The sequence below is a fragment of the Cervus canadensis genome, chromosome 23 (assembly GCF_019320065.1).
Source record: "Cervus canadensis isolate Bull #8, Minnesota chromosome 23, ASM1932006v1, whole genome shotgun sequence".
In the NCBI taxonomy this organism is placed as follows: Eukaryota; Metazoa; Chordata; class Mammalia; order Artiodactyla; family Cervidae; genus Cervus; species Cervus canadensis.
Window position 1 is genome coordinate 13,476,239 of NC_057408.1, and position 14,384 is coordinate 13,490,622.

Sequence of the window (14,384 nt, forward strand, 5' to 3'; positions counted from 1 at the left end):
TAATAGTGCTCTTGAAATTAGTGCTTGTTTTAACCTTCTAGCCAGACACATACACGGAAATATTCTTCCAAGCTCAAGAACACTCAGTCATGCGACATGCACATGTCATCATCTGAGACTGGCTCAGGTGCACTGGACCACCAGATAGAGAAGAATGTATGCTTTCAACTTTAATTGGTACCAACAGCCAGTATTGACACGGAACACCAGCAGGGACCCACCAGCCGGTGATTCACCAGCGCTTGGTGAGGAAGAGGCACCAGGAGCGCAGCAACACCCCCAGCTCTGGCAGCCGCATCGTGGGCAACAGCATCCTCCCCGCTTCCAGTCACTGCGGCCTGGCTACGGCGCCCACCTGCTTTGTATCCATGGCGCTGAGAATCTCTGGAGTTGAGCCGGCGGCCCTTCCTCATCTCCGAGAACAGGAGGCGCAGGGCAAAGACGCCCAGCTCTAGAGGAGTGTGTAAGCAGCAATGGAGGGACAGTTTGAGCCGTCTGGTAGGCGCAGCCCAGGGAAACCGGAATAAAAGCTTCATCCGCTACGCGGACGCTGATGAAGGGAACCAGGAGGGTAGTAAAACTGTTGTTCGTTCCCATCACATTACAAGTCTTTCCCGCTCCAGCTTCCATTGCACCTCACGGGCAGGGACAGAAAACCCAGGTGGGGTGAGGGTATTTGCTGGAGGTGGCGAGTTACGGGTGGGGTTAGGGGCGCTCTGCAGGAGGGAGGCAAAGGTCTGGAGGTTCGTGGGCTGGGACGCGAGGAGGGAGGTGGTCCCCAGAGCGGGAAAGGTTTGAGAATAAAAAGTGCTTTCCAAAAAAAAAAAAAAATTGCCAAAAAAAAAAATAATAATAAAGTGCTTTGCAATTCGGGCTCCAATCCCCTCCAGCAAAGCCCGGCCTGAAAATATCCATCCTCCGCGCTCACCCCTCTCTACGGCCCTCACTCTGCCGCGCCCCTCGCCCCCGGGGTCAGGCGGCCGCGTCCTTGCTCCCCCTTGCTGGATCCGAAGGCAGCTAGCCAGGAGGCGCCCTGGACGGGCTGGGAAAGGAGGGGTTCACTATATTGTGTTGGAGCGACCGCGTCGTGGGTGGAAAGGAGTCCAGTGTGGGGAGGCGGGCGGGTCTACGCGGGAAAGAGAGAGGTGCGCAGGATACATCCCGCCTTTTCACCCCTGGGCGGGAAGATGGGTGGTTTTCGGAGACCGCGGGCCCAGCGCCCTGGCTCTCGCCACAGGGAGACGTCAGAGCGCTCTGGGCCGCGGCGGAGGAGCCCCCCACCTCCACCCCCCCCCCCCCGCCCTCCCGGGCTTGCATATAAAGCCCCGGCGCGGCGGCGGCCGGAGCAGAGGCGGGCGGCGGCGGCGGCGGCGGCGCTCCTCCGAGCTACGGGTCTTCGGCTCGCCTCCGCGGGGAGAACGCGCTTTCCGTCAAGCCTCGCCTCGGCGCTCCGGACGCTTCCCGTAGGGACCATGCGCGGCCGCGAGGTCCCGCTCGTCCTGCTGGCGCTGGTCCTCTGCCTAGTGTCCCGGGGATCGGCCGCCCCGGTGACGGCTGGCCGAGCAACCGCGCTGGCCAAGATGTACACGCGCGGCAACCACTGGGCGGTCGGTGAGTGTCCCGCGCGCTCGAGTCCCTGCGGGGCCAGCCGGCCGCCGGCTCGCGTCTCCGCATCTCCCGCCGTTCCTGCGGCTCGGCCTTGGGGGGCTGGGTTTGCTCCGACCTTTCGACCCAAACGCCCACCCTGCCCTTCAGCATCCAGGGAGGCCGTCGGTCCTTCCCGCTGTCTTCCCTTCTCCCCAGGACACCCACCCAGCACGCAGCGCTTCCAAATCCCAGAGATAACTCTCCGCGGCATCTCCCTGCACCACCCTAATCACAACCCTGTCTGGCACGAACAATTTCAGGGATCTGGGTCCCCAGGGCGTCCCGGAGCCCTGGTCCAGCCCGGTGTCTGCGCCTTTGCGCTTCACAAAGCCACAGGTGTGGGCCCGGGGCGCGGCGCCCACCCCGCCTTTCAGATCCGTTCAGCGCTTGAATCCCACCTCGGTTTGGGGCCCGCCTGAATTTCCTCACTCTTTTTTTTTTTTTTTTTGCCTTGAAGCGATTTTCTTTTCTCTGCCCTTTTGCCTCTTTTCCCTTTTTCCATCCAGCAGGCTCTGCGCTCGGGGAATCACCCGGTCCCCACGCGGATCCCGTGTCTCTGTCCCCAGAGTCCTAATTTCCCCCGCCTCTCTCGCCCTCTAACCTCGCTCCTTCCCCCTGCCCCTCCGCCTGTAAGTCCGGCTCTCCCGGCTTGGAGATGTGCGGGTCCCGGCCTGGCACCGAGGCGGGTTGGGCGCCGGGCCGCGGAGCGCGCGCTCGCTGCCTTCCCGTGCCGCCCGGAGCGACCCCGCCGCTTCGACATCACGCCGGAGCCCTCTGCCGTGCGGAGCAGAGGCTTTGGCAAACAATGCAAAGCGTTCGGCTTGCTCGGACACCTCCCCTCTACACCACAGCCAGCTACAATAACCCAGCATTTCCCCGGAAGCCAGTCGATCCCTGGAGAGATGTCAGGCGGCGTGTTTCACGATTTCCTTAGTCATCTACTTAGGAGAGGTGGGAGGGTGTGTTGGAAAGATACCTGCTAATTCAACCCTTAGAGGCGTTACAGCATCTCTGTGTGAAGACTAGGGTGCGTTATGGGGGCGGGGGGCGTGGAGTGTGAGGTTAGAACTTCAGATGCTCAGGTCCGGTGCCTTGTGTAGGGTTCCCGCAGAGAAATGGAGAGCTCTGGGTTGCAATAGCATAGTTTTCATGACTACTTAAGGAATCATTTGCCAAGTCCTCAACCCCAGACAGGAAGGTATTTGTCATCTTTGAGGGACAGCGAAGCCCAGGAGCCGGGTATAGAAAGGAAAGATGGGGATGAGTGAAAAGCCCTGCACACCCAGAGAGAAGGAGTCTTGGAAGGTATTAAGGAAGCCAAACCTAGAATTGATACTGAACCAGCTGGGTGTGTTTGGGGGCTTCTGAAGACCTCTGGTTCCACAGGCCCTTTATGTCTTAGTGCAGAAAAGAATTCAGGGAGAGGCAAAGAGATAGATAATAAGTGATTTATTATAAAAGGCTGCTTGTGAGGTTGACAGGTTGGCCAGTGAGAAATGCTGCACCTTGAGACCTTACCGGACTACGGTTTCATGATCAAAGGAGAAACAGGGAGGGGGAGAAGAGCTTCTTTGCTTTGAGTAGAGGGTCATGCTTCCACCATCAGCTCCTCCTCCAGGTTGGGGAGGGGAGTTCTGTGGTCCCTATGTGGTCAAACTAGGTCTACAAACTGTTGTTTTTTGTGTGTCCCCAGAGCATGTCCTAAGGACCATTAACTTACCGAGCTCACTGGCAGGATGTGGCTCTCACGCCACCATTGTTTTATTGTTTAGGGACACGTCTCATACTTCTGTTGTGTGGTTTTGTTGTAAGCAAGCCTGCTTGGTTTTGTCATTAAGCAAACCTGCTCTCTTGAGTAATTGTGAACTTCCAGGAGTCTCCCATATTTTTCCTACTTACAATCCCCTAGTAGGGTTAACTATTTAATTACCTATTTTGTCCCTTTAATCTGTCCCTATCAATACTGAAAAAGGGCTCCTGGGAGTTTAGATCAAGTGGTCATTGCCTAGTCTGGCCAGCAGCCAATGGGCTGAGAAGGTGGAAACCTCCAGATTTCTAGCCTCTTTTTCCTCATACATGTTTTTGTACTAAAAAGGCTCATCGTTAGGTAACCCTTGAAGGCCAAAAGCAGGACAAGAGAGCTAGCAGGAAAGCTATAATTAAGTTGTTTCTTTTTAAAGGTTAATTTTGGGGACTTCCCTAGTGGTCCAGTGGTGAGACTCCATGCTCTCAACTTAGGAGTCCCGGGTCTGATCCCTGGTCAGGGAGCTAGATCCCATGTGTCGTAATTAAGGCCTGGTACAGCCAAATAAATACAAGTAAATAAATAAAAATAAAAATGCCCTTCTAATTTTTATTGGAGTATACTTGCTTTCCAAAGCCGCCTTAGTTTCTGCTGTGGACACAGTGAGTCAGCCGTGCGTATCCATTATCCGCTTCCTTTTGGAGCTCCTTCCTACTCAGGCCACCACGGTGCCTTAAGTGGAGTCCCCTGTGCTTCACGGCATGTTCTCATCGTTGTCTATTTTGTGCACAATATCAGCAGTGTTTCTGTGTCCATCCCAAGCTCTCAGTTCCTCCTGCCCTCTCTTTCCCTCTTGGTATCCGTATATTTGTTCCCAGCTCCAAAGAGTACTGACCAGCGGCACCCCACATTGTCTTATTTTGTGTTTGCAAACACACTCATCTTCCTTTTTCAGAGTTGTGCAGAGTTGATGAAGGGAAAGAGGGAAGTGATGTAGAGAATCACATTTGAGTTGAAAGTGACTCAACTTTTCCTGCAGTGGCAAAGAAGTTTGCTTTGGGTGGATGTGCCCTCTATTGGCCTGCAAGCATTCACAAGCATGAATAACACGCTAGGTTTTAAACTGAGCTTTCTGCTCTAAGTAAATGCCTGTCCTCCTCAATCACTGAAGACATGCAGTTTGCTTTTAATTAAAGCAAACGAAAGCCACATACCGCTGACTGTGAAGAAGCTGTCAGCCCAAATTTGCAGGTTTGTTAAGTGATTTGCTTCTTCCAGCTGAGAGGAACGTGATGTGGCCGTGGAGAGGAAGTTAACAGACTAAAAACTTAACCAGTTCTTACCTGGCTTGATGTTCATGGAAATGTTTTCTGTGTGATGAAAATACAGGTCAGCACTAATACTGGGGCCTCTCCCCTCTGTGCCCTTGAAGTGTTTCTGGCCATGGTTCTGACTCTGATGTCGAGCGTGCCATGGAAGGTTCAACTCCAAACACCAATGTCCCGCTGCAGAATGGTTTACATTCTGCAGCGGTCACTGTGAAACACGGCTGAAGTATCACTCCCCCCCCCCCCAAAAAAAGAAAGAAAAACCAGCTCTTATACTCAACACTTTCTGTCTTAATAGATATTGTCTGAAGTTAGGATAATCTTCAAGTTTGCAGTTCAAGAAAATTCTTTTCTCTTGCAAAACTGCTATTTTAGTGATATTTTTAAGTGATAAAAAAGGATAAAACCCACCTTCCCACCCCCAGCGAGGGTTTATTTTTTTCTAGTGCCTGTCTTTTGTCTCTGCTGAGATCTCCATTAATGTGATATGGACACATAACAAATGATGATGAGAGAAGAGATGGAAGTGGGCATATCATCCATGTTGTCATGGAGACGATTATTTGGTTGACGGTAGCTAGCTAAGTAGTGCATTAGGACCCAGGGGATGTGTGCTTCCCTGGGATGTTATAGGTGATGCACTTTCCTTAGAAAGGTAAAAAAGTCTGTGGTCTGGGGAAGGGAGTCTGAACACCCAGCCACCAAAATGGCAAATACTGAAATTCAGTACAGGGTCCCAGTAGCTGTGTGTAGCTATGTGCTAGGCTCACCGTGTCCGACTCTTTGCGACCCCATGAACTGTAGCCCGCCAGGCTCCTCTGTCCAGGGGATTTCCCAGGCAAGAATATTGAAGTGGGTTGCTATTTCCTCCTCCCCCCCGCCCAGGGATCGAACCTGAATCTCCTGTGTGTCCTGCATCGGCAGGCGGATTGTTTACCACTGAGCCACCCAGGAAGCCCCCAAAGTCCCAAGAGTCTACGTTAAATCACCCAAAGAATGGAGGCCTGCTTTAGCCTTCCATTTTAGAAAAGTCACAAAATTATTCAAGCATGACAAAAACAAAGTCCTTCTTTGTAAAAACATCTCCATTGTCCCTCCGCTTCAGTGCCAATAATGCCTTTCTCATTTCCAGGATCCTAACTAGATGACAGGCAATGACCAAGAGCCACGAGGTCATTATTGGGAGCATCAGATTCTAACCCTGCTTTCCCATTATCATGATTCAATTTCCTCCATATTAATAAAGCCAAGTGACTTGCTACTTCCTGGGAAGTTGTGCAACATGATCGTTTAGATGGCTGAAGGCAAGGTTATTTAGTGCATGTCCAGACACCAAGGTCACCCAGCAGATAAGTGGGGAGCCAGCCTTTCAAGACTCCAATCCCTCACTTGGGACAGTGTCCTCAATCGAGTCTTAAAATTGTGTGAAGCGTCAGGCCCTAAGCGACTTGGCAAAGCTCACACTACAATGCAGGAAAACCTCATTTTTAGGCTTCCCAATGTGCACAGAATCAATTTTTCTGAGTTACATAATGAGTCATGACATAGTGATATATGATCACCATTCCTTTTGATGACATTAGAAAGCCTTTTGTAAACTTTATCCTTATTTCCAAGCCCCACAATGATTTCTAACTGCCTTCTATTCTTAGGAAGTTCAAAGACACTTGAAAAGCCGTATAATACCGTAGAGTCGGGACTGCAAGCTGCTTTTAATCCCAGAATCTTTACTTGTACATGTGTGACCTTTGGCAAGCCTCATTTTCATCAAACTGATTGGGGTGTGGGTCAAATGAAATAGTCCAAATTTAAACATCCTGTGGACTGTAAGTCACACACACAAGCAATGAAGTCAAGGTCTGGGCTTCTCTCTTGGTAGACAGAGCTGTTAGGAAGGAGCCTCCTTCCATTTCAAGTGGTCTCGGGGTCTGTCAATACCTTTTTCATGGTCTTTGCCTTACATACTTCTAATGCCAGTCAACACTAAAGCCACAAAGAGCTCTTTCCTTGTGAACTTTAAATCAAATGCACCATAGTTTTATTAATGTGAGAAATTAAGTCTTCTGCAACCCAATTACACAGACTTCCCTGGTCACTCACTGGTAAAGAATCTACCTGCAATGCAGATTAGAGTTTGATCCCTGGGTCAGGAAGATCCCCTGGAGAAGGAAATGGCAACCCAGTATCCTTGCCTGGGAAATCCCATGGACAGAGGAGCCTGGGGGCTACAGTCCATGGGGTCACAAAAGAGTTGGACACAGCTTAGCAATTAAACAACAACAAAATCCAATTACAGAGAAATGAGGAAAATCAACCGAAGAAAGTAAATAAGATACCGTGAGTATATTTAAGCCATGGGCTAAAGTGTTAGGAATGCAGTCGTTAAATTTTATACCCCTTCTGATCCTATGGCTAACCCCATTTGCGTACATGAATTTTTATGTTTTTAGTGGTTTGGCCTCTTGCATAGCAACTTTTATTTGTTTTTTGTGGCAAATGCTCATCTCTGGAGCGACTGATAGACTTTTGTGACCATTTTAACCTCCTAGAGAAAAATCCTGCATCTTGGTGGCTGAAATGCATTGGCCAGAACTTGTCTTCAACTTATTTTTCATTACAAACTGTAATTTCTAGGTGCAATTTTAGGTTCAGTCTCAGCTAAAATTCTAAGGAAGCTTAAATGAAAAATTCCTTTGGTACAGATAAGAGGAAAGCAACACCTTTTTAATCACACAAAGAAGAGCATGGAGACTTTTCTTTTCAGGAGAAATTCAAAATTGACTGGGGAAGATGTTCAAATGCCATCCTTTAGCTGGGAATAGAATTCTACGCAGGCAGAACTGGTGATAGAATTTTAGATATGAAAAAAAAAAAAGAATTTTAGATATGGAAGGCTCCTTTGATGTCATGTGACCCAACACATTCATTTATGGTTGATAAAATTGAAGGCTGGGGTGCTATATGCCTTGAGAGAGGTCACCAGGCTAGTGAGCAGAGGGACCAGACCCAGGGCTCCTGAGTTGCGGTTCTGAATTCTGTCCATTCATTAGGGATTTTGAGCTGGGAGCAAAATCTGTCAGTTGTTTACAAACTAACTCCTCCTCCTAATAAAGTGCAATTTATATTGCATTTAGGAGGAAGAAGCACAAACACAGTTGGTGCCTTTTTTAATTTCTCGTTTATTCATTCCCCTGGGTTAAATTAGTGGCATGCTGTTTTTGGTTTTGTTGGGTATTTTTTTTTTTTTGAACCAGAGTATATGCTTATTTTATTTTTTACGAATGTGTCATTGAACATCCTTTTTTAAAATTGGGGTATAAGTGACATCCAATGTTATGTAAGTTACACGTGTACGAGATAGTGACTCATAATTTTAAAGGTTAGACTCCATTTCCAGTTATTATAAAATACTGGCTCTGTATGGTTTCTGCTTTGCTCCTGCTGCTGCTAAGTTGCCTCAGTCGTGTCCGACTCTCTGTGATCCCATGGACTGTAGCCCTCCAGCCTCCTCTGTCCCTGGGATTCTCCAGGCAAGAACACTGGAGTGGGGTGCCATTTCCTTCTCCATTCTGCTTTTGAACAGGACACTTAATGGGAAAAAAAAGAGCAGATTCCCCACAACTTCAGGAGGAGGAGAGCCTGAAGGAACAGCTGAGGGAGTACGTCCAGTGGGAAGAAGCAACAAAGACCTTGCTAAGCCTCCTACAAGCAAAGGCGGCCCAAGGCCACCAGCCACCTCCACAGGAGCCCCTGAGCTTTCACCAGCCTGCCTGGGATTCAGAGGACGTCAGCAACTTCAAAGACGCAGGTTCGAGACTCAGGGGTACAGTGAACATACCGGGGAGGTGGAGGTCGGGAGAGGTGGGCTGGGACGGGAGTGGAAGGCGCGTGGGGAAGTTGGAAGGAGGGGAAGTCTTTGCGCGGGGAAGGACAAAGCTGCTCCTCACAGCGGCTCCTGCAGGCTGACGCTGTACACACTCAGAGGACGCGTGGCCGGTCCCCACGCTAGCTTTTCTTTTCGACGTCATCAATCATCTTTCCTCCTAACACATCGAACTCCTGTTTAGGAGTTTTGGTAGCAATTGTGCGTTGGTAGGGTTTTGTAATCTACCACATCCTTCCCCAATATTTTTATCATGAGGCCGTAGATTATTTGAGTTGATTCCTGTGGAACTCTAGATATGTTTATTCATGTGTATACATTTTAAAGATTCATTTACTTGGCTGCGCTGGGTCTGAGCTGCAGCACACAGGATCTTCGATCTTCATTGCAGATCTCTTTAGTTGCAGCATGTAGGATCTCTAGGTGCAGCATGTGAACTTTTAGCCTTGGCATGGGGGTCCTAGTTCCCTGACCAGGGATCAAACTCTCGTCCCATGCATTTGAAGGCGGATTCTTAACCCCTAGGCCACCAAGGAAGTCCCAAGATATGTTTACTTTTTGATGAACACTAGTGGAAGAGCCTTTTGCAAGAGAGCAGTCTTGTTTGCTACTTCGGATGCAAGCTCGTAACCCTTCATATTTGTTTCGAATTTACCTAGTTTGAGTCTCATCCGAATATTTTAAAACTTGGTGAAAATATCTCAGGTCAACTAACTCATTCTGTATGTGATTTTACAGAGGACAGAGGAAAAGATTTATACCAAATTGGCACTGTTAGGTACAAAGACAGTAAACAAGATGAAAGAGAAAGTAAAATTTATAGGAAGAAAGCAGGGCAACTGAAAATGAGATGTCTTGCTAACTTTTAAGAAGTTTCCATGAAATTTATGACAAAAGGCAAACGTAATCATTAAAATCCTAATAATAATAGCCAAACTAACACAACATTGTAAATAAACTATACTCCAATAAAAAATTAATTAAAAAGGATAATAACCACTAGTGTTAGTAAGTATTTTCCATAATCCAAGTACTGGGTAGAAGAGCTTACCTCTACCCATTTCCTCGAGTGGATGCTCACAGCAGTCTTAGGAGGAAGAGTCAGGAAGATTCTCTTCCTCTCTCCATTTTAAAGGTGAGGATACTTGGAGACCAGCCATGTAGCCTTTCACGGGAGAAGCCAGTGCGGTCCGCCTTGGACAGTCTGCCGCCATTCGAGGAGAGGCATGGTCCTGCTGATCCTAGAAATGAAGGGTTCGGGGGGCAGTGGCAGCCTTCCCTCTTGCTGCTTCCCCCGCAGACCTTGGGGAGCCCTCGTGGTGGTTGCCCCGACTGGAGGCCCCTCGGCAGAGGCTCCGGGCTGGCGCGGCCAGGCCTTGGCTGGTCTCACAGCCTTTCTGCATCAGTCTATTGTGGGTTCTCTGTTCTAAATGCAAACAAAAAAAAGGTTATTTGTTGCATGAAGCACCTGGAGAGGAAGTCTCTTCTAAAGCCTTTATTCAGAAAGAAAATCTGGATTACATCAACCGATACAGAAATAAGTACCAACTTTGTGCAGAGCCCCGAGGGCCTGAGTCCCTGGTCCACACCGGTGTTATATAAGCTCCCGTGTCTGCTAATGAATCACGTGGCTCTGGGGGTTTTGGGGATTTGTGATTGACTTCTTGGGCCCTGGCTGGCCTGGGGCTATTCTTGGTCAAGTGCTTTGCTTCCCGTGGGTGGATATCCAATAGCAGGGCCTTCTCCGTGGTCAGAAGACTAACCGTGATCACCATGGTAAAACCCTCTAAAATAGCAAACACTGAAATGGACTTACCCTCACAGAGCATTCATAGAATACCACCCCGGCTTCCCAGGGGTCTTAGTGGTAAAGAAGCCGCCTGCCAATGCAGGAGACCCGGGAGACTTGGCTTCGATCCCTGGGTTGGGAAGAGCCCCTGGAGAAGGAAATGGCAGCCCACTCCAGTATTCTTGCCTGGAGAATCCCATGGACAGAGGAGCCTGGCGGGCTATACAGTCCGTGGGGTCGCACAGAGCTGGCCACGACTGAGCACACGGGCAGACACACCACATCCTCCCTTATTAATCCACAGTGCTTCATTTTGACTCAAGCAACAACATCTGCTTGAGTTGCTTTATTCCCCCAAACCTAGCTCTGCATAACTCTGGAATGTTTGGAAAAGTGCAACTCCTCCCTCAAGGATCAAAGTTTTTGGGCCATCTTCAGAAGGACATTCTGTAAACTTCAAAAGCAATTGCAAAAGAATAGCTCCAAAAAGGTCTTTGAGTGGCATTACTATACGATGGATTGGGTGGTCAGTTACAGAGAGTGACTGTTTTAAGGGGACAATATTTATCAATATGCAGTGTGAGCTGAAAAAGTCATCTTTTTCTAATCAGGCCCTGCTTTTCTATTACATCTCTTTATGCTTCGTTTCGTTCCTCTTTTTACAGTTTCAGAAAGCCCATCTCATTTAATTCCACCTCAGATTGAATAATTAGCTATTGCACACACTGGTCCCATTCTTTTGGATATATTTCCCAGCAGCATGAAAGACAAATTCAACAGTTAGTCTTTGCAGAGACCAAAACAGTTGATCACTTCTCTTGCTTTAGAAACTCCACCTCAATGAAAGTATGTTGATACAAAAATTGATAACATCCTACAATTATCTTACACAGAGGAAGTACCAAGAGAATCATTTTATTAGAAATCCTTATATCTCTCAGTGTTAGAAGAAGTTTAACAATTCAGCCAAGCATTATCAGAATTAACAGCAGGACTTTTCTTAAAATTAAAAACTATCCACATGCTCCCCTCTCCCATTTTAGGAATAAAGCATCAAGTCCTGTTGCCAAACCTCCCAGACCTGTAGTTGAAACTGAGCATCTTCCTATGTTTCATGACAAAGATATTTACTTGATTCAGGAAAAGATTTGTATAAAGGCGCACTGAACCTAGAATAGTATATCATGACCAACAGGATCCAGAACTTTATTAGAAATTATGGCCAGGAATTTTTCAAGGTTAAACCTGTATCTTTTAACTCTTCCCTTCTCACAAAAGTTAATGCAATTTTTACCCTATGGTTTCTATAACATGAAAGTGTTCAGCTCAGCCCCAGAATCTAATCCATAATCCTGGAGGTGGCTGTGGTTTGTCCTGAGTTTCAGTGAATGTTGAGGTTGGTCTTTGGGTTCCTTTTGTAATCTGGACCCAGTTCACTGGTTTTTTTTTTTCCTCTTCTTCTTCTTTTTTCAGCCTAGCATTTTTTCTCTTATTTGGTTGACATGGGAGAAGGGACATGGAGAATGAATTGCAAGGAGTGTTTATGGAAAGAAAGTAAACGTACAAATTTGCCCTCACTTAAAAATTTTTTTTCTTTTTAAGTCAGTACTATTTTAATTTAGTTTGGCCTCACCACGAGGCATGCAGGATCTTAGTTCCTGGACCAGGGATGGAACTTGTACCCTCTGCGTTCCAAGTGCAGAGTCCTAACCACTGCGCCACCAGGGAAGTCCCTGCCCTCACCTTTAAGGGATTGCTCTGACTGTTCCATCAGATCAGCAAAGGGAATAACTTTATTTATTAATATGTGAAATGCTCTAAAGGTAGCCAAATATCATAAAAACAACATACAATTGAGAATAACTAAAAAGCTTCTGATTACCCTGACCATTTATATGAAGGAGCAGAGAGAAGCCGGCCCCCACCTCAAGTACAGTTCCTTCCTACCCCTAACCATGGACCCTTCTCCTGCCCTCGGTTACACAATTTGTCTTTTTATTGTCACTTTACTTCCATCCTCTTGAGCCAAACTCTCAGATTCAATATTCTGAGCCAACGCCGGGGACTTCCATGCGGCTTGACCTCGGCTGACCCCGTGTGTGTGTGTATGGCTGCATCTTCAGGCAGGCTGGTGACCCTGAATAGTGCAACCTGGCCTCCTGGAGGAAAGCAAAGCTAATTGGCCTGTGTGGGAATTGAACCCCAGGCCCTGGCTTCATTATCACCTGGTCAAAACAATCGAGCCCCTGAGCAGGTAATAACTGACCTGAGAATCTCAGTAATTCCTTTATTAGGAACAAATGGCTGGTCTGGATGCTGGGGAACCTGAATTGCCGGAGAATCTGGGAAGGTGTAATAAGCTCTCGTCTGGATGAAAAGTGTTTTCTCATCTCAGTGGGTAAAGGGTGCTGTATGGGAACAAAACAAGTGGTTTAAAATCAAAGCTACTCATCCTTTCTTCAGTCTTAGCTAATTTGAACAGAAGCCACAACAAGCCAGCCACAAGCAATGTAGAATTGGCAGAAACCCACATTAGCTCCTCTTCCCAAGTTGCCCACACGACTGCCATTTACAGTCGTGGGTTTATAATGTGTAATTGTGTAATTCATGAGCTAGCTTTGACTTGTGGAAGGAGGCTTTGCCAGAGAAGCAAAGTAGCAATTAAGATTCCACATTCTCTAGCAATTCCCCCATCCAGCTGCCACTTTAGTAGCAAATTCCTGGAAATAATACATTTACATTTCCAATGTTAGTCAAACTATACCTGTGTAAATGCACTTATCTGTGAAACAGAGACAGAGTGACAAAGAGATGGGACTTGTAGTTGCCAAGGGTGGGAGGGGGTGGGGGACGGATGAATTGGGCGTCTGGGATTCGCAGAGGCAGTAAATTGTTCCACACGGAGCAGATGAACACAGGTGTATGGCACAGGGAACTGTATTCGATATCCTGTGAGAAACTATAATGGAAGAGAACAGGAAAAAAGAATGCATATATATGTGTAACTGGATCACTTTGCTAGAGTGCAGAAATTAACGCATTATAAATCAATTACGTTTCAATAAGATACATTTTTAAGAAAAGTTTCCTTAAAACTTTGTGAATATGCAGAAAACTTTGTGAAAATATATATGTGACTACATCTGTGTAGTCACATCAGGGCATAAAGTAAGCTAATGTAACAAAAAGACCTGAAAATATAGTGGCTTCCCAAAAAGAGGAAGTTAATTTCCCTCTTGGGAGACAGCTGTGGTTCTAAGGATTAATGTGTTCAGAGTCACCTGGAGGTCTTGTGAGATCGCAGATCACTGGGTCCCATTGCCAGTATTTCCAGTTCAGTAGGTCTGGGGTAGACCCAGGAATCTGCCTTTCTACCAAGCTCCCAAGTGATGGTTTGTTGGGAATGGATTTACTTTCTAGCATTAGACTTCAGCATCACTAACTCCGTCTGCTTAACTCTTTCTAATATTTTTTAACTTGGTGGACTCTTCATTGCAGGTTCTCAGCATGAAGGAATGAACCCCCAGCTGAACTGACAATGACGATAGCCGCCTCCCTCAAAGAAGCAAAACAAAACCCTTAAGAAACTGCGTTCTATGGGCATCAGTTCTACTGGATCATCAACAAATTTCCTTTGTGCAAAATACTTAACTATTCTTGTACCTTTCAACTTTGACTAAAGTCATGATTTTCAAGCAGCATCTTCTGGTTTGAACTTGTTTGCTGTGAAAAATTGTCCGTAAAGAGTCTTCTAATTAATGTTCTTTACATCTAGGCTATTAGATTCCAGTCCCCAACCTGTTGCCATTCACAATAAAAGCTTAAACACATTGTCCAAAGGGCAGGCAGTTCTCTTATTTCAGTTCCAGATAAGAGGCAGTGATTAGCACTGAGACTAACAAACAGCTTGGGACTTCCCAGTGGTTGACTCCACGCTCCCATGCAGGGAGCGTGGTTTCGATCCCTGGTTGGGGAACTAAGGCCCCATGTGCT

At 47.2% G+C, this 14,384-nt stretch overlaps 1 protein-coding gene across 1 annotated transcript; it reads left to right on the plus strand.

Annotated features, from left to right (window-relative positions):
• Positions 1 to 1,335: 1,335 nt before the first annotated feature.
• On the plus strand, positions 1,336 to 14,092 carry LOC122425555 (gastrin releasing peptide). The gene is made up of 3 exons (XM_043444032.1): positions 1,336 to 1,611; positions 8,303 to 8,527; positions 13,890 to 14,092. Exons 1-3 carry the CDS (start codon positions 1,473 to 1,475, stop codon positions 13,925 to 13,927), a joined length of 402 nt encoding a protein of 133 aa, XP_043299967.1. The 5' UTR covers positions 1,336 to 1,472; the 3' UTR covers positions 13,928 to 14,092.
• Positions 14,093 to 14,384: the final 292 nt, after the last annotated feature.